Raw genomic sequence first — 16,415 nt, 5'->3', positions numbered from 1 at the left:
TCATCTCTGTTTCAAAGCTGAAGAGCTAGCGCTGCCCGAAGACATCTCTGTGGTCACATGGCCGGCATGACTTAACGCTGTTCCCTTCCCACCAAAGGTGGTTCCTGTTTTTCTACTTGCATTTTTACGTGCTTTCAAACTGCTAGGTTGGCAGAAGCTGGGACTAGTCACGGGAGCTCACTCTGTTATGCGGCGCTGGGGATTCGAACCGCTGAACTGCCGACCTTTCCGATCGACAAGCCTCTTAGCCACCGCATCCCCATTAAGTTAGAAACCCTAGTAAACTCACTCATGCTTAATTCAACCAAACTCTCTGTGACCAATTTATTTTATTGATTCCAGCAGTATCAAAATCCACCCAGCTTTATCTGGAGGCTCTGGAAAAATAATACGAAGATTCCTCCATGCCACAATCAAGGGATCTGCCTTTGCAAGCATCTTCGGTGAGGTCTTAATCTATTTATTTTTTGTTATAAATAACACACACCTTTGTTTTCTTTGGGTCTGTGTACGCTTATGAAAGTCATACCTAGCCATTTATTACCCAGGGAGCAGTAATTTACTGCTCCCTGCTCCAGGACTAAAACTGGCCAGAGAGACAAGTCAGTTTCAATCAAAGTCAGCCCAGCGATACGGAAGCTCCCCGTGTTACAGCACTTCTCCGTTTTGGCAGACGGGCATGCATGGCAGAGGCTTGGCTGCACTTGGGATGGGGTTACCGAGCCAAAACTGGATCTGTGAGGAGAGTTTCAGGTCAACAGGGCTGAAAAAGAACAGGGTGCACGGATACGATGGGTTGGCCAAGACGAGGAAAAGGTGAGGCAATGAGAAATGTGTGAAGTTACATACAGTATTTGTTCTTTTGCTCAAATGCCCCTCGGCTTCACCTGTTATTTCACCTATTACATCTTACTGGCGTTCGACTTCCAGGGATGGTTGTCACTTCAGAAGAAGGGACTCTAAATTCTTTTTTTTTTTTTCATAAAAAAGTTTTTATTTTTTAAAATATGAACATTTGTTTGAGCTGCGCTGGCTACCTGTTGATCTCCGGGTGCGCTTCAAGGTGCTACTTACCACCTATAAAGCCCTTCATGGTAGTGGATCTGGGTACTTGAGAGACCGCCTCCTGCCAATCACCTCCTCGCGACCAATTAGATCACACAGATTAGGCCTCCTCCGAATCCCATCTGCCAGTCAGTGTCGACTGGCGACTACGCGGAGGAGAGCCTTCTCAGTAGTAGCTCCGACCCTTTGGAACGATCTCCCCGTGGAGATCCGTACCCTCACCACCCTCCAGACCTTCCGCACAGCCCTTAAGATCTGGCTATCCCGTCAGGCCTGGGGTTAGATTGTAATCCGTCCCCACCCGAATGATGAATGTTGTGTTTTATTTTTAATTATGTATTGTTTTATGTCTCACTGTTTGTATTCCCCTCCCCGTGAATTGTAAGCCGCCCTGAGTCCCCCCAGGGAAAAGGACGGCCTATAAATAAATTTTCCATTTCCATTTCCATTTCCATTTCCATTCCGTCTTTTCTTGAACGGTGTGTCATCTGGGTATAAATATCTCTGTACAATAACCATCAGAATTTACTACATCATTCATGACATTAATATTAATTCTCTGCTCTTACAATTATGATATATTGAATATATGGAGCATAGTGAACCTGTTCGTTTTTCCCTCCGAACGTATCTTCAAATAATAATATAGTAATAACATTAAGTATAATAATCCTCATCATTGTAATGCTAACAATTGTCACATTGTTTGCGTCTCTGTCTTAACATATTTTCTACTCTTCTTTAACCTCCTTTTATTTCCAACTTCCATTTTTATTATCTAACCATTGATAAAACAATTCCCATGTCAGATAATATTCAGTTTGTTCTTTCTCCTTAATTGCCAGGGTTAATCTTTTCATTTCTGCACATTCTAATATTTTCCTAATCGCCTTCTCATCAGTAGGGATCTCTTCACTTTCCCATTGTTGTGCAAATACAATTCCAGCTGTGGTTAATACATGAATGATTAAATATGTGTTGTCTTTAAATTTCAGGTAAGATCCCCAACAGAAATACCACTTCTTTTGAGAGCCATCGATAACCATCCGGGCCCTAGAATCCCCTCCGGTCCCATAACGCTCACTTTCACTTCAGTAGTGGTTCCGGATCACGGTGCAACCGGTATGGTGCAACGGGGGCCGACATCCACCATATGGATGCGCACAGCATGCACATGCGTCCTCACCTCCTGTGACCCAGAGTGCTTCTTGTCCTGCCCTCAAGTGCCTTGGAGAATAGTTTCACTCCCTCTTCTTTGGGGCAGCCCCTGAAATATCGGAAGACTGCTATCATGTCTCCCCTAGTCCTCCTTTTCATTAAACTAGACACCCCCAGTTCCTGCAACTGTTCTTCCTATGTTTTAGCCTCCAGTCCCCTCATCCTCTTTCTTGCTCTTCTCTGCACTCTTTCTAGAGTCATGGTGAGTTACTCCATTGGTTACTCTAGAAGGCTCAGCCTCCTCAGGCATTTGACCTGGGCTCAATCCATCTTATTTTCTTTTCCTGGTTTTGCTAATGGAATGACTTAATCATGACCTATTTGCTCGGCTACTACAATGCCACCTGGAGTTTATTTTATTTATCTCTTTACTTTTCAAATATGTACAAGGTAGCAGGAATAAGTAGGAACTTGGACATGAATACATGGGGCAGCCCTTGAAGAGCATTCGGAGATTCCAGCTTGTCCAGAATGCAGCTGCGCGAGCGATTGTGGGTGCACCTCGGTACACCCACGTTACACCTATCCTCCGCGAGCTGCACTGGCTGCCTATCGGTCTCCGGATACACTTCAAGGTGCTAGTCGTCACTTATAAAGCCCTTCATGGTATTGGACGTGGGTACTTGAGAGACCGCCTGCTGCCAATTACCTCCCAAAGACCTATCAGATCCCATAGACTAGGCCTCCTCCGAATTCCATCCGCCGGCCAATGCCGATTGTCGACCACCCAGAGGAGAGCCTTCTCTGTGGCTCTCTGGCCCTTTGGAACGACCTCCCCGTAGAGATCCGGACCCTCACCACCCTTCAGGCTTTCCGCAAAGCTGTCAAAACCTGGCTGTTCCAACAGGCCTGGGGCTGATGAGTTCCCATCCCCACTCGAATTGTTTGGCTGTTGACTGCTTTTAAATTGTTTCCGTATTTTGTTTGTTTGTTTTTTTGCTTTTTTGTCTGTATTATTCCCTTCCCCTTCGGTTTGTTAGCCGCCCTGAGTCCCTCCGGGAATAGGGCAGCATACAAGTGTAATAAACCTTGAACCTTGAACCTTAAAGGAAATGAATAGAAATAAATGGGGACGGGAGGCACGCTGGTGCACTTATGCATGCCCCCCTTTACTGTTGAAGTGCTGGATGGGGACATGTTGGCCCAATTTAGCTGACCATTTGATTTTGGAGCTTCTTCTTCTTCTTTTGGTTTGTCAAACATGTACCAGATAGCAGGATATAAGTATGAACATGGATATGAACAAGGGAAATGGGTACAAATAAATGGGGACAATAGTACAGGGATGGTAGGCAGGCACGCTGGTGCCCTTAAGCACGTCCCCTTTACAGACCTCTTACGAATGGGGTGAGGTCCACAGTAGACAGTTTAAGGTTGAATTTTGGGGGGTTTGAGGATGTAACAACGAAGTCAGGTAGAGCATTCCAGGCGTTGACCACTCTGTTGCTGAAGTCGTATTTTCTGCAACCGAGTTTGGAGCAGTTTAAGTATAAGTATAATCTTTATTGTCATTGTACTTAAATACAATGAAATTGGTTGCCTTGAGTTTGTATCTGTTATTTGCCTGTGTATTATTGCAGTGAAGCTGAAGTAGTCGTTGACAGTTAGGACATTGTAGCAGACAATTTTGTGTACTAAGCTTAGGTCAGACCGTAGGCGGTGTAATTCCAGGTTGTCCAAACTCACAATTTTGAGCCTGGTGGCATAAGGGATTCCGTTGTGAGCAGAGGAGTGGAGGCAGTGGTGGGATTCAGCTAATTCGCACCTATTATTCGGGAGAACCGGTTGTTAACTTTCTAAGCAGTTTGGAGAACCAGTTGTGGGAAGAAATCTCATTTTGTTTTTTTCCACTTCTCAGGGCTAATCCTGTAAGGAAGGCAGGAAGGAAACATTCTAGCCTAATCTTTATTGCTCTGCTTACAGAAACTGCCTCTCCGGTTAACCCTTAGTACATTGTAACAGCTAAGGTGAAGCGCCCATCGACGTGAGTGACGTTGAGTTGGCCAAGCCCACCCAGTCACATGACCACCGAGCCCCACCTACCCAGCTGGTCATTAGGGCAGAGAACCGGTTGTTAAATTATTTGAATCCCACCACTGAGTGGAGGACTCTTCTCATGAAATACCTTCGGACCCGCTCAATCGTCTTAATGTCCTTTATACAGTGTGGATTCCAGGCAAACGAACTGTATTCGAGGATTGGTCTGGCAAAGGTTTTGTATCCCCTAGTTAGCGGGACAATATTAACAGAGAAGAAGCTTTGCAAAATTAGGTTAAGAACTCTTAATGCCTTTTTGGCAATGTCCGATGTACAGTGTAGATTCCAGGCAGATGTCCAACACAATGAACAATTACAGATTCCCCTTTCAAATAGAAGATGTCGTCAAACCCAACAGATTTTGATTTACAGAAGTCTTTAAAAAAAACACCAAACCCATGCACAGGTCAAAAGGACACCTTACTTTATAGTACCATCCCACACTTTTGATGTTATCTAACCTTTTGAGAAATATTTCCTCATCTCCGGGACATCAGCCCATGTCAGAAGGCAGGCTGACTCTTTCTCTTGTTATTGTGTCTATTGCGACAAAACTTTAAGTGCCTGTTTCACCTCTGGGTCTCCTCCATCGTATGATCCACAGTTTCTCCCCTCTGACGAAACTCTTTCTCTTCTGATTGCCAAATTGCCACCTTTGCAGGTGGCAAAGAAACTAGAAATGGCCCATGACCTCAGCTGATAAATACCCTTAAGATCACCTCATTCTCCATCAGTGTTTATGCCTTTGAGCCGGGGACAATCAGCGGACAAGAATAGAAAACCGAAGAAATGTCGTGATGAATCTCCCCGCTCCTTCCGATGTAATGAACGCATGTCATCAAGAGCTGGCCGTTTATTTTAGATAATAATATTTTGTGCTTTATTTTTGTTTTCCCCGCTATGTCATAGCCTCTTTTCTTTTGAACTCTGCAATTAACTTGTTGGCCTTTCACTGGAGAAAACCATGTTCTTAAAAAAAATAGTTGATGATAAATACTCTGTGTGTGTGAGAGAGAGAGAGAGAGAGGGAGGGAGGGAGAGGGAGGGAGGGAGGGAGGGAGGGAGAGAGAGAGTGTTTGGGAGGAACCTGGGCCAGTCTTGGTGTCTGGGGAAGGCTCTGATGAGGGCTCTGCGTTGGAGGCAGAGAGGGGGCCAAGGCTATATGCCAGTGATCAGCTGCCTTCAGAGTCAGACATCAGTGAGGCAGAAGAAGGGAACAGCTAAAGAACAGGGGTAGACTTGGGAGGAACGACATGGATGGACGATGAATGGCCCCTCCCAGAGGGAATAAAAGAGGAGCAAAGGGGGAGTGGAGTTTGCAGGAGACCATTAGTTCACTCCATTGGTTCGTGACACTCTGAGACGCCTTGCCAAGTTCTGCAGATATTAGCCTGGCAGCTCTCCAAGCCAGATAAGGTCTGTGACCGTAAATCCTCCCTCGACAGACTTTGCTGGATGTGGATGAGCAGAATTCACAGTTAATTAATAATTAAGTGGTTTTTTGTTGGGACAAGGAGTTTGCTTCAGGCTCGTGGGAAGCCTCAGTCAGAACATATAAATGGAGGACGTGTATAAGCTAAAATAAAATGGCTTGTGGTTATATCAACCATCACTGTGCTTGACCAATGATAAGCAATGTTAGGTCAAACCACTTTTTCTGTTTCCGATATGAGTTTTTCAATCTGTCACAGAAAAATCGGTTTCCTGGGGATGAGCACTGGCTTGTCACCTATCCTACTCCACCTATCAAATTTATTCATATGATTTAAAACCAAGAGCACCTCACTTGAACTTAGCAAAATATAGAGTTGGGGGGGGGGGAGGAAAGCTGAGCTACTGGTATTCTTAAATGAAGAACTAATTTCTCTCCTGGTTAATTCGTGCATTTGCCAGTTCGATACCAATCACCCAAAACTGTAATTTCTTGGAATAATGTCTTGATGGAAATGGTCCTTCCCTGTCCTTCTTAAAACTTTTAATCTTTTTACAATACAATACAATAGCAGAGTTGGAAGGGACCTTGAAGGTCTTCTAGTCCAACCCCCTGCCCAGACAGGAAACCCTATACCTTTTCAGACAAATGGCTATCCAACATGTTCTTAAAGACATCCAATGTTGGGGCATTCACAACTTCTGGAGGCAAGCTGTTCCTCTGATGAATTGTTCTCACTGATGGGAAATTTCTCCTCAGTTCTAAGTTGCTTCTCTCCTTAATTAGTTTCCACCCATTGCTTCTTGTTCTACACTCAGGTGCTTTGGAGAATAGTTTTGAGTCCCTCCTCTTTGGTAGCAACCCCTGAGATATTGGAAGACTGCTATTTTTTGAACATTAAAAGACATATAGGAAAATGTGTGTTTCCTAATACAACAGATTTAGAATTGAGATTTTGAAGGGGGGGAAATACTTAAAAGTAGAACATAAGTACACATTTTAGGCAGATTATTTATAAAAGGGAGGGGAATGTAAAAATATAAATTAATCTACAGATTAACAGAGTTGGAAGGTACCTTGGAGATCATCTAGACTAGCCCCCCACCCAAGCAGGAGACCTTACACCATTTCTGACAAATGGCAGTCCAATCTCTTCTTGAAAGCCTCCAGTGATGAAGCTCCTACAACTTCCGAAGGCAATTTCTGTTCCATGGGTTGATTGTTCTCACTGTCAAAAATGCCGCCTTATTTCCAGGTTGAATCTCTCCTTGTTCAGTTTCCATCCATTATTATTCCTTGTCTGGCCTTTGGGTGATTTGGATAATAGCTTGACACCCCCACTCTCTGTGGCAGCCACTCAAATATTGGAACGCTGCTCTCCTGTCTCCCCTGGTCCTTCTCTTCACTAGACTAGCCATGCCCAGTTCCTGTAACCGTTCATCGTATGTTTTAGCCTCCCCTCCCCTCATCATCCTGGTTGCTCTTTTCTGCATCACTAAACAAGCATGATATAGAGCAGAAAATATATTGATTTGCCTCTCACTAAGCCAAAGTAGCCCTTGTCTCAAGTTGTTGTTTTCCTCGAGGTTTTAAATAAATAAAAAGCAATGGTCAGTGCCCCTGAAATAATAATAATAATAATAATAATAATAATAATAATAATAATAATAATAAGAAGAAGAAGAAGAAGAAGAAGAAGAAGAAGAAGAAGAAGAAGAAGAAGAAGAAGAATGCTTGGACAAAGACTGTGTCAGATCCCTAAAAGTGATACTGCCATTCAATTGGGAGGAGGGGAGCCTCGGAGTTAAATCTTTAGCTACATTTGAAACAACTGAGTTTTACAACTTTACAACTGGCTTCCTGTCACCGGGAGACTGAAGGTCCTAACATCTCTGGAGGGATGTTTATGGTAGCCATGTGGGGTATATAACTTTGATGTCTAACTAGAGATAGCCATGGGAACGTGTGCTTTGTTGACTCCCAGGGCAGAAGAGTTAAGGAAGCGTCTTCACACTTGTGTATTGGTCAGAATCTGCATTCGGACAAAGGGGAGGGAGTCATTATCAGCTGAATCCCATTTGCATGGCCTAAAAGGTTTTCAGATGCTGCTTTGATACTAATGGTTTCCATTCTGCTTGATTAAAGGTTCCTTTTGAAATAATCCGTTTCAAGAGTCTTCACTTTCTCAAGTTAGGAGAGGAGCCATTACAGACTGTGTCCTCATCCTTTGGGTTCCATCCAACAAAATTATCCCAATGTTTTCAGACCCGCTTGGTAATTATGGTCCGTAGCTTTGTTTTGTTTTGGTCTTTGGGTATAATTATTATGAACAGTGGCTGGAGGGACAGGTCATTTCATCCAAGGATTTGATTGCTTGGCTGCTTTATAAAGGCCGATAGGTGCTTCCAGAAACATTGCACAAAACCAGCCCTCCCCACAGCTGAACTAGGTTTGTTTCGCATTGCTCTATCGCAGAAATGAAGCCTCTTGTCATCTCCGGGCTGATTTTGGCTTGTGGTAAGTCAATTCCTCTGCCGTTCTGCTTTTGAGAGGGCAAGTGTCTGTTTACCATGTCTATTTATTTAAAAATCTGGTTTCAGGAGAGGCGGAGAGATTTTTCTCGATTTGTGCTTCCTTCGGGAGTTGCAATTGTGTCCTCTTTAGACCGACGGTACGAATTGCTTCCCAGAAAGCTTCAGCGACCCTGATTCTGAGTTAGCTCCATCGTAAAGCCAACTTGGAGTGAGGGCATGGCTTCAAGCCATCACCCTGAAGCATGCTAGGGAGAGGAAACGGGAAGACTTTAACTAAGGCAGAGGAAAGACTCTATGGCCTTGGGATTCCTCCCAAAGCCCTTGCTCAGGGGTTGGCAATTTGCAGCTCCGGAGCCGCATGTGGCTCTTTCATCCCTCTGCTGTGGCTCCCTGTGGCCAGTCAGCTCCACAATTGATAGGGCTTTCGGTTAGGACAGACAGAGGAAAAAGGATGCAGAGCTAGGAGGAGACTCTAGAACCGGATTTCCAGTCAGCTGCAGAATTGAGTGAGGGGCTTCCAGTTAGGACCTTTGTGGCTCTTTGAGTGTTTAAGGTTGCCTACCCCTGGCCTTGCTGCTTCCCTAAAATGAACAATTCCTCTTTTCAGGATTGGCTCTTGTGGCCAGCGCACCTCCTCAGTTCAACGAGATGATCCAGCTCAGCACCGTCACCTACGGCCTGGCTAACTTCACCAACTATGGGTGCCACTGCGGACCTGGGACTCAAGGCCTTCCTGTAGACGCCATCGACAGGTGAGGGGGTACCTTCATTTTTTCATGCAATGGGCTCAATATATATTAACCTTTGCCTACAAAGAATAGAATATCAGAGTTGGAAGGGGCCTTGGAGGTCTTCTAGCCTAACCCCCTGCTTAGGCAGGAAACCCTACATCACTTCAGACAAAGAGTTATCCAACATCTTCTTAACAGCTTTCAGTGTTGGAGCATTCACAACTTCTGGAGGCAAGTTGTTCCAATGATTAATTGTTGTAACAGTCAGGAAATGTCTCCTCAGTCCTAAGTTGCTTCTCTTCTTGATTACTTTCCACCCATTGCTTCTTCTCCTGCCCTCAGATGCTTTGGAGAATAGCTTGACTCCCTCTTCTTTGAGATATTGGAAGACTGCTATAATGTCTCCCCTAGTCCTTCTTTTCATTAAATTAGACATACCCAGTTCCTGCAACTTTTCTTCGTATGTTTTAGCCTCCAGTCCCCTAATCTTCTTTGTTGCTCTTCTCTGCGCTCTTTCTAGAGTCTCCACATCTTTTCTACATCATGGCGACCAAAACTGGATGCAGTATTCCAAGTGTGGCCTTCCCAAGGCCTTATAAAGTGGTATTAGCACTTCACGTGATCTTGATTCTATCCCTCTGTTTATGTTACTCCACCTACAATCCAGGAGGCATAGGGATTTCATGTTGAAAATATAGGTGTAAAAAGTGCTGAAAATGCAGGCCTAATACAGGTGGAATGTCCTAAGAATTCCACCAGAGTGGGAGAAATGAGAAATCAGTGTGTGTAATCTGTGCTAGAATGGACTTCATTTTTTCTTGAACTCCCATCTACTGTTTTTAGAAAATCCATTCACACACATATTGAACTTGGCTGTCAATTAGCCCATTTTCTAGATTTGTACCATGTTTCAAGGAAACGCAGTGGCTCAGTGGCTAAGACGCTTAGCTTGTCGATCAGAAATGTCGGCAGTTCAGCGGTTCGAATCCCTAAGTGCCATGTAACGGAGGGAGCTCCTGTGGCTTGTCCCAGCTTCTGCCAACCTAGCAATTCGAAAGCATGTAAAAAATGCAAGTAGAAAAATAGGAACCACCTTTGGTGGGAAGGGAACAGTGTCCCGTGCGCCTTCGGGAGTTGAGTTATGCCAGCCACATGACCACGGAGACGTCTTCGGACAGTGCTGGCTCTTCAGCTTTGAAACGGAGATGAGGACTGCCCTCTAGAGTCAGGAAATACTAGCACATATGTGCGAGTGGAACCTTTACCTTTATCATGTAGACTGCTGACAAAATAACTAATGATCTTTACCCAAGATGCAACCCCCCCCCGAAAAGAAAGTTACCAAGATCAAAACTTTAAAAAGCTTCTCATTTTTGTCGCCACATTGCTAATTTCTTTTCCAGACAGAACACGGTAAAAAGGTTTACTTCCGCCTACCCCAAAATATCCCTGTATTTTTTTTTACTCTTTCTGTTCTTAAAATTTGCATATTTGATTTGCTTACCAAAAATTGCCAGCACTAAGGAAGGAAAAAGCCTGTGGCTGGATTATACATTCCGATCCAAAGTAGGAATGAACTACTGATTTCGGATATTACCTCTCTGCTGTGTCATTTACGTGAAACAGGCACTGTCTTGCATGTAGATCACATGTCAAAGTGATTTATTTGCCCTGCAAAAACAGTCAATCATTGGTTGGCAGGTATAGGGAGGTCTCCTTTCAATGCTGAAGCAGTGAAGAACTTTGCCAGTCGGCTCCCTTAGGCATACGCCATTCCGTATTGCCTTCAGCTGCATTGAGAGTAGAATAGAATAACAGGGTTGGAAGGGACCTTGGAGGTCTTCTATTCCAACCCCCTGCTTAGGCAGGAAACCCTACATCACTCCAGACCAATGGTTATCTTCTCAAGAAGTTGGTTGATTAATTAATCCAATTAGAGCTCGAAGGGACCTTGGAGGTCTTCTAATCCAACTTCCTGCTCAAGCAGGAGAGCCTGTACCGCTTCAAAAAAGTGGCTGGGAAAAAGGTTTAGAAACTTTGTTAATTGACTTTTATTTAAAAGATATCATAAAGGTGTAATGCTATTGGAGGATTTTTTGAAATAGCTAATGACTGCCCTTATGTGGTTGTGTCTTTAAGTATGAATGATTTGAGGTAAAAGCACGTTCAAATAATTGTAGTCAAATGAGAATTGTGGCACACTGATAGTAAGATATACAAAGATTTTTGATTTAAAGTATATAATTTAATATGAACTATAAGTAATGACTGTGGAAGGAATGCACGAAAGTTATCTCTAACCAATCGACACGCTTTCTACAAGATGTAATGAAGGATGATTCCTTTTTTTGTGTGTTTTTGTTCAATTAAAATTAAAAAAAATTCAAAAAAGAAAAAGTGGCTGCCCAGTCTCTTCTTAAAGACTTCCATTGTTGAAGCATTCACAACTTCTGGAGGCAAGTTGTTCAACTGGTTAATTGTTCTCACTGTCAGGAAATTTCTCTCAGTTCTAAGTTGCTTCTCTCCTTGATTAGTTTCCATCCGTTGCTTCTTGTCCTGCCCTCAGGTGTTTTGGAGAATAGCTTGACTCCCTCTTCTTTGGGGCAACCCCTCAAATATTGGAAGACTGCTATCATGTCAGTCCCAAGTCCCTCTTTTCATCAGACTAGACCAGGGGTCAGCAACCTGTGTGGCTCTGGAGCCGCATGTGGCTTTCATCCCTCTGCTGCGGCTCCCTGTCACAGTCGGCTCCACAGTTGATAGGGCTTTCGGTTAGGACAGGTAGAGGAAAAAGAATACCGGGCTAGGAGGAGACTCTATGGTGGGGGAACAGGACTTTTGGTCAGCAGAGGAAAAAGGACAGGCAACGCCGGGTTATCAACTAATTTTCAACAGAAACAGAAATAAACAGATGTTCACCAGCCTTAAAGTTGCTAGAGAACCCCCCCCCCCACACACACACACATACCACCACTTAGCAGGGCAACGCAAGAGGTTTGTTCTGTGATAGCAAAGATACAGGGAGTGAGCTGTATTCTTTTCTCATTCCATTTCAGTAGAATATTACTACGGTTGCAGGAACTGGGTATGTCTAGTTTAATGAAAAGAAGGACTAGGGGGGACAAGATAGCAGTCTTCCAATATCTCAGGGGTTGCCCCATAGAAGAGGGAGTCAAGCTATTCTCCAAGGCACCTGAAGGTAGGAGAAGAAGCAATGGGTGGAAACTAATCAAGGAGAGAAGCAACATAGAACTGAGGAGAAATTTACCATCAGTGAAAACAATTAATCAGGGGAACAGAAGTTGCCTCCAGAAGTTGTGAATGCCCCCAAACTGGAAGTCTTTAAGAAGATGTTGGATATCCATTTGTCTGAAAAGGTATAAGGGTTTCCTGCCTAGGCAGGGGATTCGACTAGAAGTCCTCCAAGGTCCCCTCCAACTCTGCTATTGTATTGTATTGTATTGTGGGTCCTTGGCCAAAATGGTTAGGGACCTCCTAGAATCTCAGTGCTGCATATTAAGAAAACAAAACGGAAAACATCACGTAATTCTGCACGAAGGCGTTCGGTGACCACGCCTCTCCTGACTGAGCTCATTCATTTATCGCTTCTGAACTCGACCGCTCAGATCTGACCCCTGTGTGTTTACTTTTTCTCCCCAAAGGTGTTGCCACAGTCACGACTGTTGTTACAACAAAGCGGAGATGTACGGCTGTAACCCCAAAGCCCTCACCTACCGGTTCTTTGCCCAGAGAGATAAAATCAAGTGCGGTAAGTTAAAGAGAGGCCGAACCGGAGAATTGGATAAAAGTAGCGTTCTGCATTGAAGACCAAAACTGGGGAGGAGGAGAAAGTCCAGCTAAGCAGACCGTTAGATTGCTTGGATTGAAACTTTGTGCAATGTGAGGATTCAGCCATTAATGCTTGCAAGCTGCCGTTTATGGCTTAGCACCAGAACCGGTATTCAGCCGGTTCGGGCCAGTTCACGCAAACTAGTAGCGGAAATCACGGGTGCCCCCCACTTTCCCCCTCCATGCTGGCTCTGTGCCGTCCTATTTAGGCACGTTTTTGAGGCTAGAAAGGTGGGCGCACATAAGGCCGGGCGCATGCGTGGAAGGGGTGTGTGCCTGCGCCCGCGAACCATGAAGTGGGTGGGTGCGTGCATGGCGAACCGGTGGTAACAAATTGTAAAACCCACCGCTGCTTAGCACAACTACTAGGGCTTCTGTGACCCAGACTGTGGTAGCTTGTTAAAAGACAATTTAGTCCATATGTGCAGCTACTTTTCACTTGGGCTTTAGATGTTGTAAGTGGCCTCCTTCGTTGGGCTACAATGGGAGATGTCACCCCATATTTCATATACATCTTTTTCTCTAAGGCCAAAGGAAAAAATACAGATAAACCAGGAGTCTCCAGGCAACTTCAAGACTTGTGGATTTCAACTCCCAGAATTCCTCCCCACCACTCAGTCAGCCGGGAGTCCACTAGTCTTAAAATTGCCACGGTTGGACAGCCCTGAGGTAAACCTGAGGTAAACCTGAGGTAAACCATCGCAGCAACGGCATTCCAATCTGCTAAAATCGGGCTGCTCAGTTACCTTCCGTTTGTGTCCTCATATGTGCACTTAGCCATGGTCTTCCCTCTCCGCAGTCAAATCAAGGGATCGCTGTGAGAAAATGGTGTGTGAGTGTGACCAGAAAGCTGCCAGTTGCTTCCAGAAACATCTTTTCACCTACAACCCTCAATTCAAAAACCTTCCCGTGACCAACTGCAGGGCCCAACGTCCATTCTGTTGAAGCTCGTTCCTTTCCAGGGATAGAAGCAACCGCTCTAACTGGTTGAAATTCTGCCTGTCATTTATAAGAAATAAGAAAATCCAACAATACAATATATATATATATCGTATATATATGCATGAACCTACAGCAAAATAAATATGTCGTCAACCTACCGTTGTAATGGCACTGATTGTAAGAGTTTGATGCTTTGAATGGTCACTAAACAAACTGTTGCAGGTCGAGGACTATCTATACACATATAAACAAATGTGCAACCCGTATTACATCACATCTCAGTAGCCTCATACATAGGTAGACACACACACCCTCTGTGCCAGTTGAGAAATGACGGAGAGATAAGGTGTAAGAAAAACAGCTGAAAAGGTAACCCACGACTTACAACCATTCGTTTAACAACCATTCCGAGTTACAATGGCACTGAAAAAAAGACCAACAATCGGTCCCCACTTTTTACAACAGGTGCAGGATTCCCAAAGTCATGTGATGCCACATTTGGGGGCGCTTGGCAACCAGCCTATCAGAATAGAGCTGGAAAGGACCTTGGAGGTCTTCTAGTCCAGCCCACTGCTCAAGCAGGAGACCCCAGACCATTTCAGACAGGTGGCTGTCCAGTTTTTATCTTAAAAAACCCCCAGTGATGGAGCACCCACGACTTAATTGTCCTCATCGTTAGGAAGTTTCTCCTTCATTCCAGGTTGCTTCTCTCCTTGGTTAGTTTCCATCCATTGGAAACATTTGCAGTCTGTGTGTGTGTGTTACCTGATCGCCGTTTGCAACCTTCCCCGCTGACAAAGTCTATTAAAGTGGGATTTGCTTCATGACACGATTCACTTAACAACTGTATTCACTTAAAAGTTTCCTTTAAGAGTCACAAGCAAAAAAAAAAAAAAAAGGTCACACAATTGAGCACAACAGTCAAACAATCACCTTACATCACAACATAAATCCCAGTTTTAGTTGTGGTTGTCGACAATTGCCTGAACGTATCTCTGTTGCAGCGTGTAATTTCTTTTTTTTTTTAAGCATCAGAAATGTTTGCTTTTAGAAGTCTGCAACTAATCCCTCCCTAACATAATTTAATAGCATTACTAAGAAAGCAGAAGTATAAACATTTCAAAGGAAAATATATTTTGGCTTCTTAACCTTGGGACACAAAGTATTTGTTCTAGCTGGAAGGGAAAAACCACTGTTCCCAATAAATTTATCCTATAAAATACAGCGTGACATAATTTCTCACCAATTTAAAAAAGAGGCCCAAGCCAGGAAAAAAAATTACAAGGAAACTATAGTTTGGAAGGAAAATATCTCCCAAGTTTATTTATACTCTTGTAAATAAGGCATTGCTGTCCATCTCTCCCACTCTCCCCCTTCCACGATTTTACAAATACTTATATTTTGCTTGGAGATATATTACATTTTTAGCATATTAAACTAGGATTTCTATACACACTAAGAAATTAAGCAAGAAGGAATTTGTACCAGTACAAACTCTTCCCAATAACCTTCTTTTTAAAAACAACACCACAAAACCATGAAACGATATGAGTTTTTATAAAAAATAACACTTTCCATCAATTCTTGTTGTTTAAAAAAAAGAGAGAGAAGGAAGAAAAGAATATTATCAAAATGTTTTAGCAAGCCATGGTGTTAAGACGGTACATTTAACAGATTATGGCTAAGAGAGCCGAGCCAGCGGTCTCAATTTCCTACGATATTCCGAGAATAAGGCTGTTATCAAGTGTTCTGGTACATAAATTGAAATTCAAATCCCCATAATCAAAACTTCAGATTTCACCAAACAGGTTCTAGTTTCCCAAGCAAAAGAGTTAGTTTCTGGAAGACATTGCCTTAATGTTTCTCTTTCCATTTTTTAAAAAGACAGAAATCTGATGACTTACCGTATTTTTCAGAGTATAAAACGCACCAAGGTTTTGAAAAGGCAAATTAAAAAAAAAAAGTTTTTGCACTCTGCAAACCTCCCAAAAACGGCCTGTTTTTTTGCGAAAACGGACCCGTTTCTTTTCCAAAAAAAGGGCATGATTAGCCCTTAGGAGGCTTGTAGAGTGTTTCTGAAGGGGGGGCAAAAATGAGCAAAAAACAGCCTGTTTTTTTGCAAAAACGGGCCCGTTTTTTGTCAAAAAAAGGTTATTAGGAAGCTTATAGAGTGCTCCTGGGGGCAGGGGGGCAAAATTGAGCAAAAAATGGCCCGGTTTTTGCTCATTTCTATCCTCTCCAACCCCCAGGAGCTCTCTGAAAGCCTCCTAAAGACTATGCACGGCCATTTTGGTGAAAGGATGGAGTTTCAGGAGGCAAAAAAATGCTGTATTCGGTGTATAACACGCACCCAAATTTTCAGGCTCTTTTTTGAGGGAAAAAGGTGCATCTTATACTCCGAAAAATACCGTAATCTGTAGGCATATCAATTGGGCAGGGGGTGTCAAAACTCAAGGCCGCATCTGCCCCGCGGGGTTCTTAAACCCGGCCCATGAGGCCAGCCTGGAAATATCAAACAACTAGCCTGCGGTGCAGGGGTGGGTTCCGGTTGCTGCCACTGCCGGTTCGCTCAGGGATGCACCACACAGTACTGGGGAAAAAAATGCT

The 16,415-nt window shown here is 43.7% G+C and overlaps 1 protein-coding gene across 1 annotated transcript; it reads left to right on the top strand.

Moving 5' to 3' along the window:
* The first annotated feature begins 8,229 nt into the window (after positions 1–8,229).
* On the top strand, positions 8,230–13,811 carry LOC116518303 (phospholipase A2 homolog otoconin-22-like). Its single transcript, XM_032231620.1, has 4 exons — positions 8,230–8,269; positions 8,894–9,038; positions 12,680–12,786; positions 13,666–13,811. Exons 1-4 carry the CDS (start codon positions 8,230–8,232, stop codon positions 13,809–13,811), a joined length of 438 nt encoding a protein of 145 aa, XP_032087511.1.
* The last annotated feature ends 2,604 nt before the right edge of the window (positions 13,812–16,415 follow it).

This window comes from Thamnophis elegans, chromosome 15 (genome assembly GCF_009769535.1).
Source record: "Thamnophis elegans isolate rThaEle1 chromosome 15, rThaEle1.pri, whole genome shotgun sequence".
In the NCBI taxonomy this organism is placed as follows: domain Eukaryota; kingdom Metazoa; phylum Chordata; class Lepidosauria; order Squamata; family Colubridae; genus Thamnophis; species Thamnophis elegans.
This window is presented reverse-complemented; position numbering and strand designations above follow the sequence as displayed.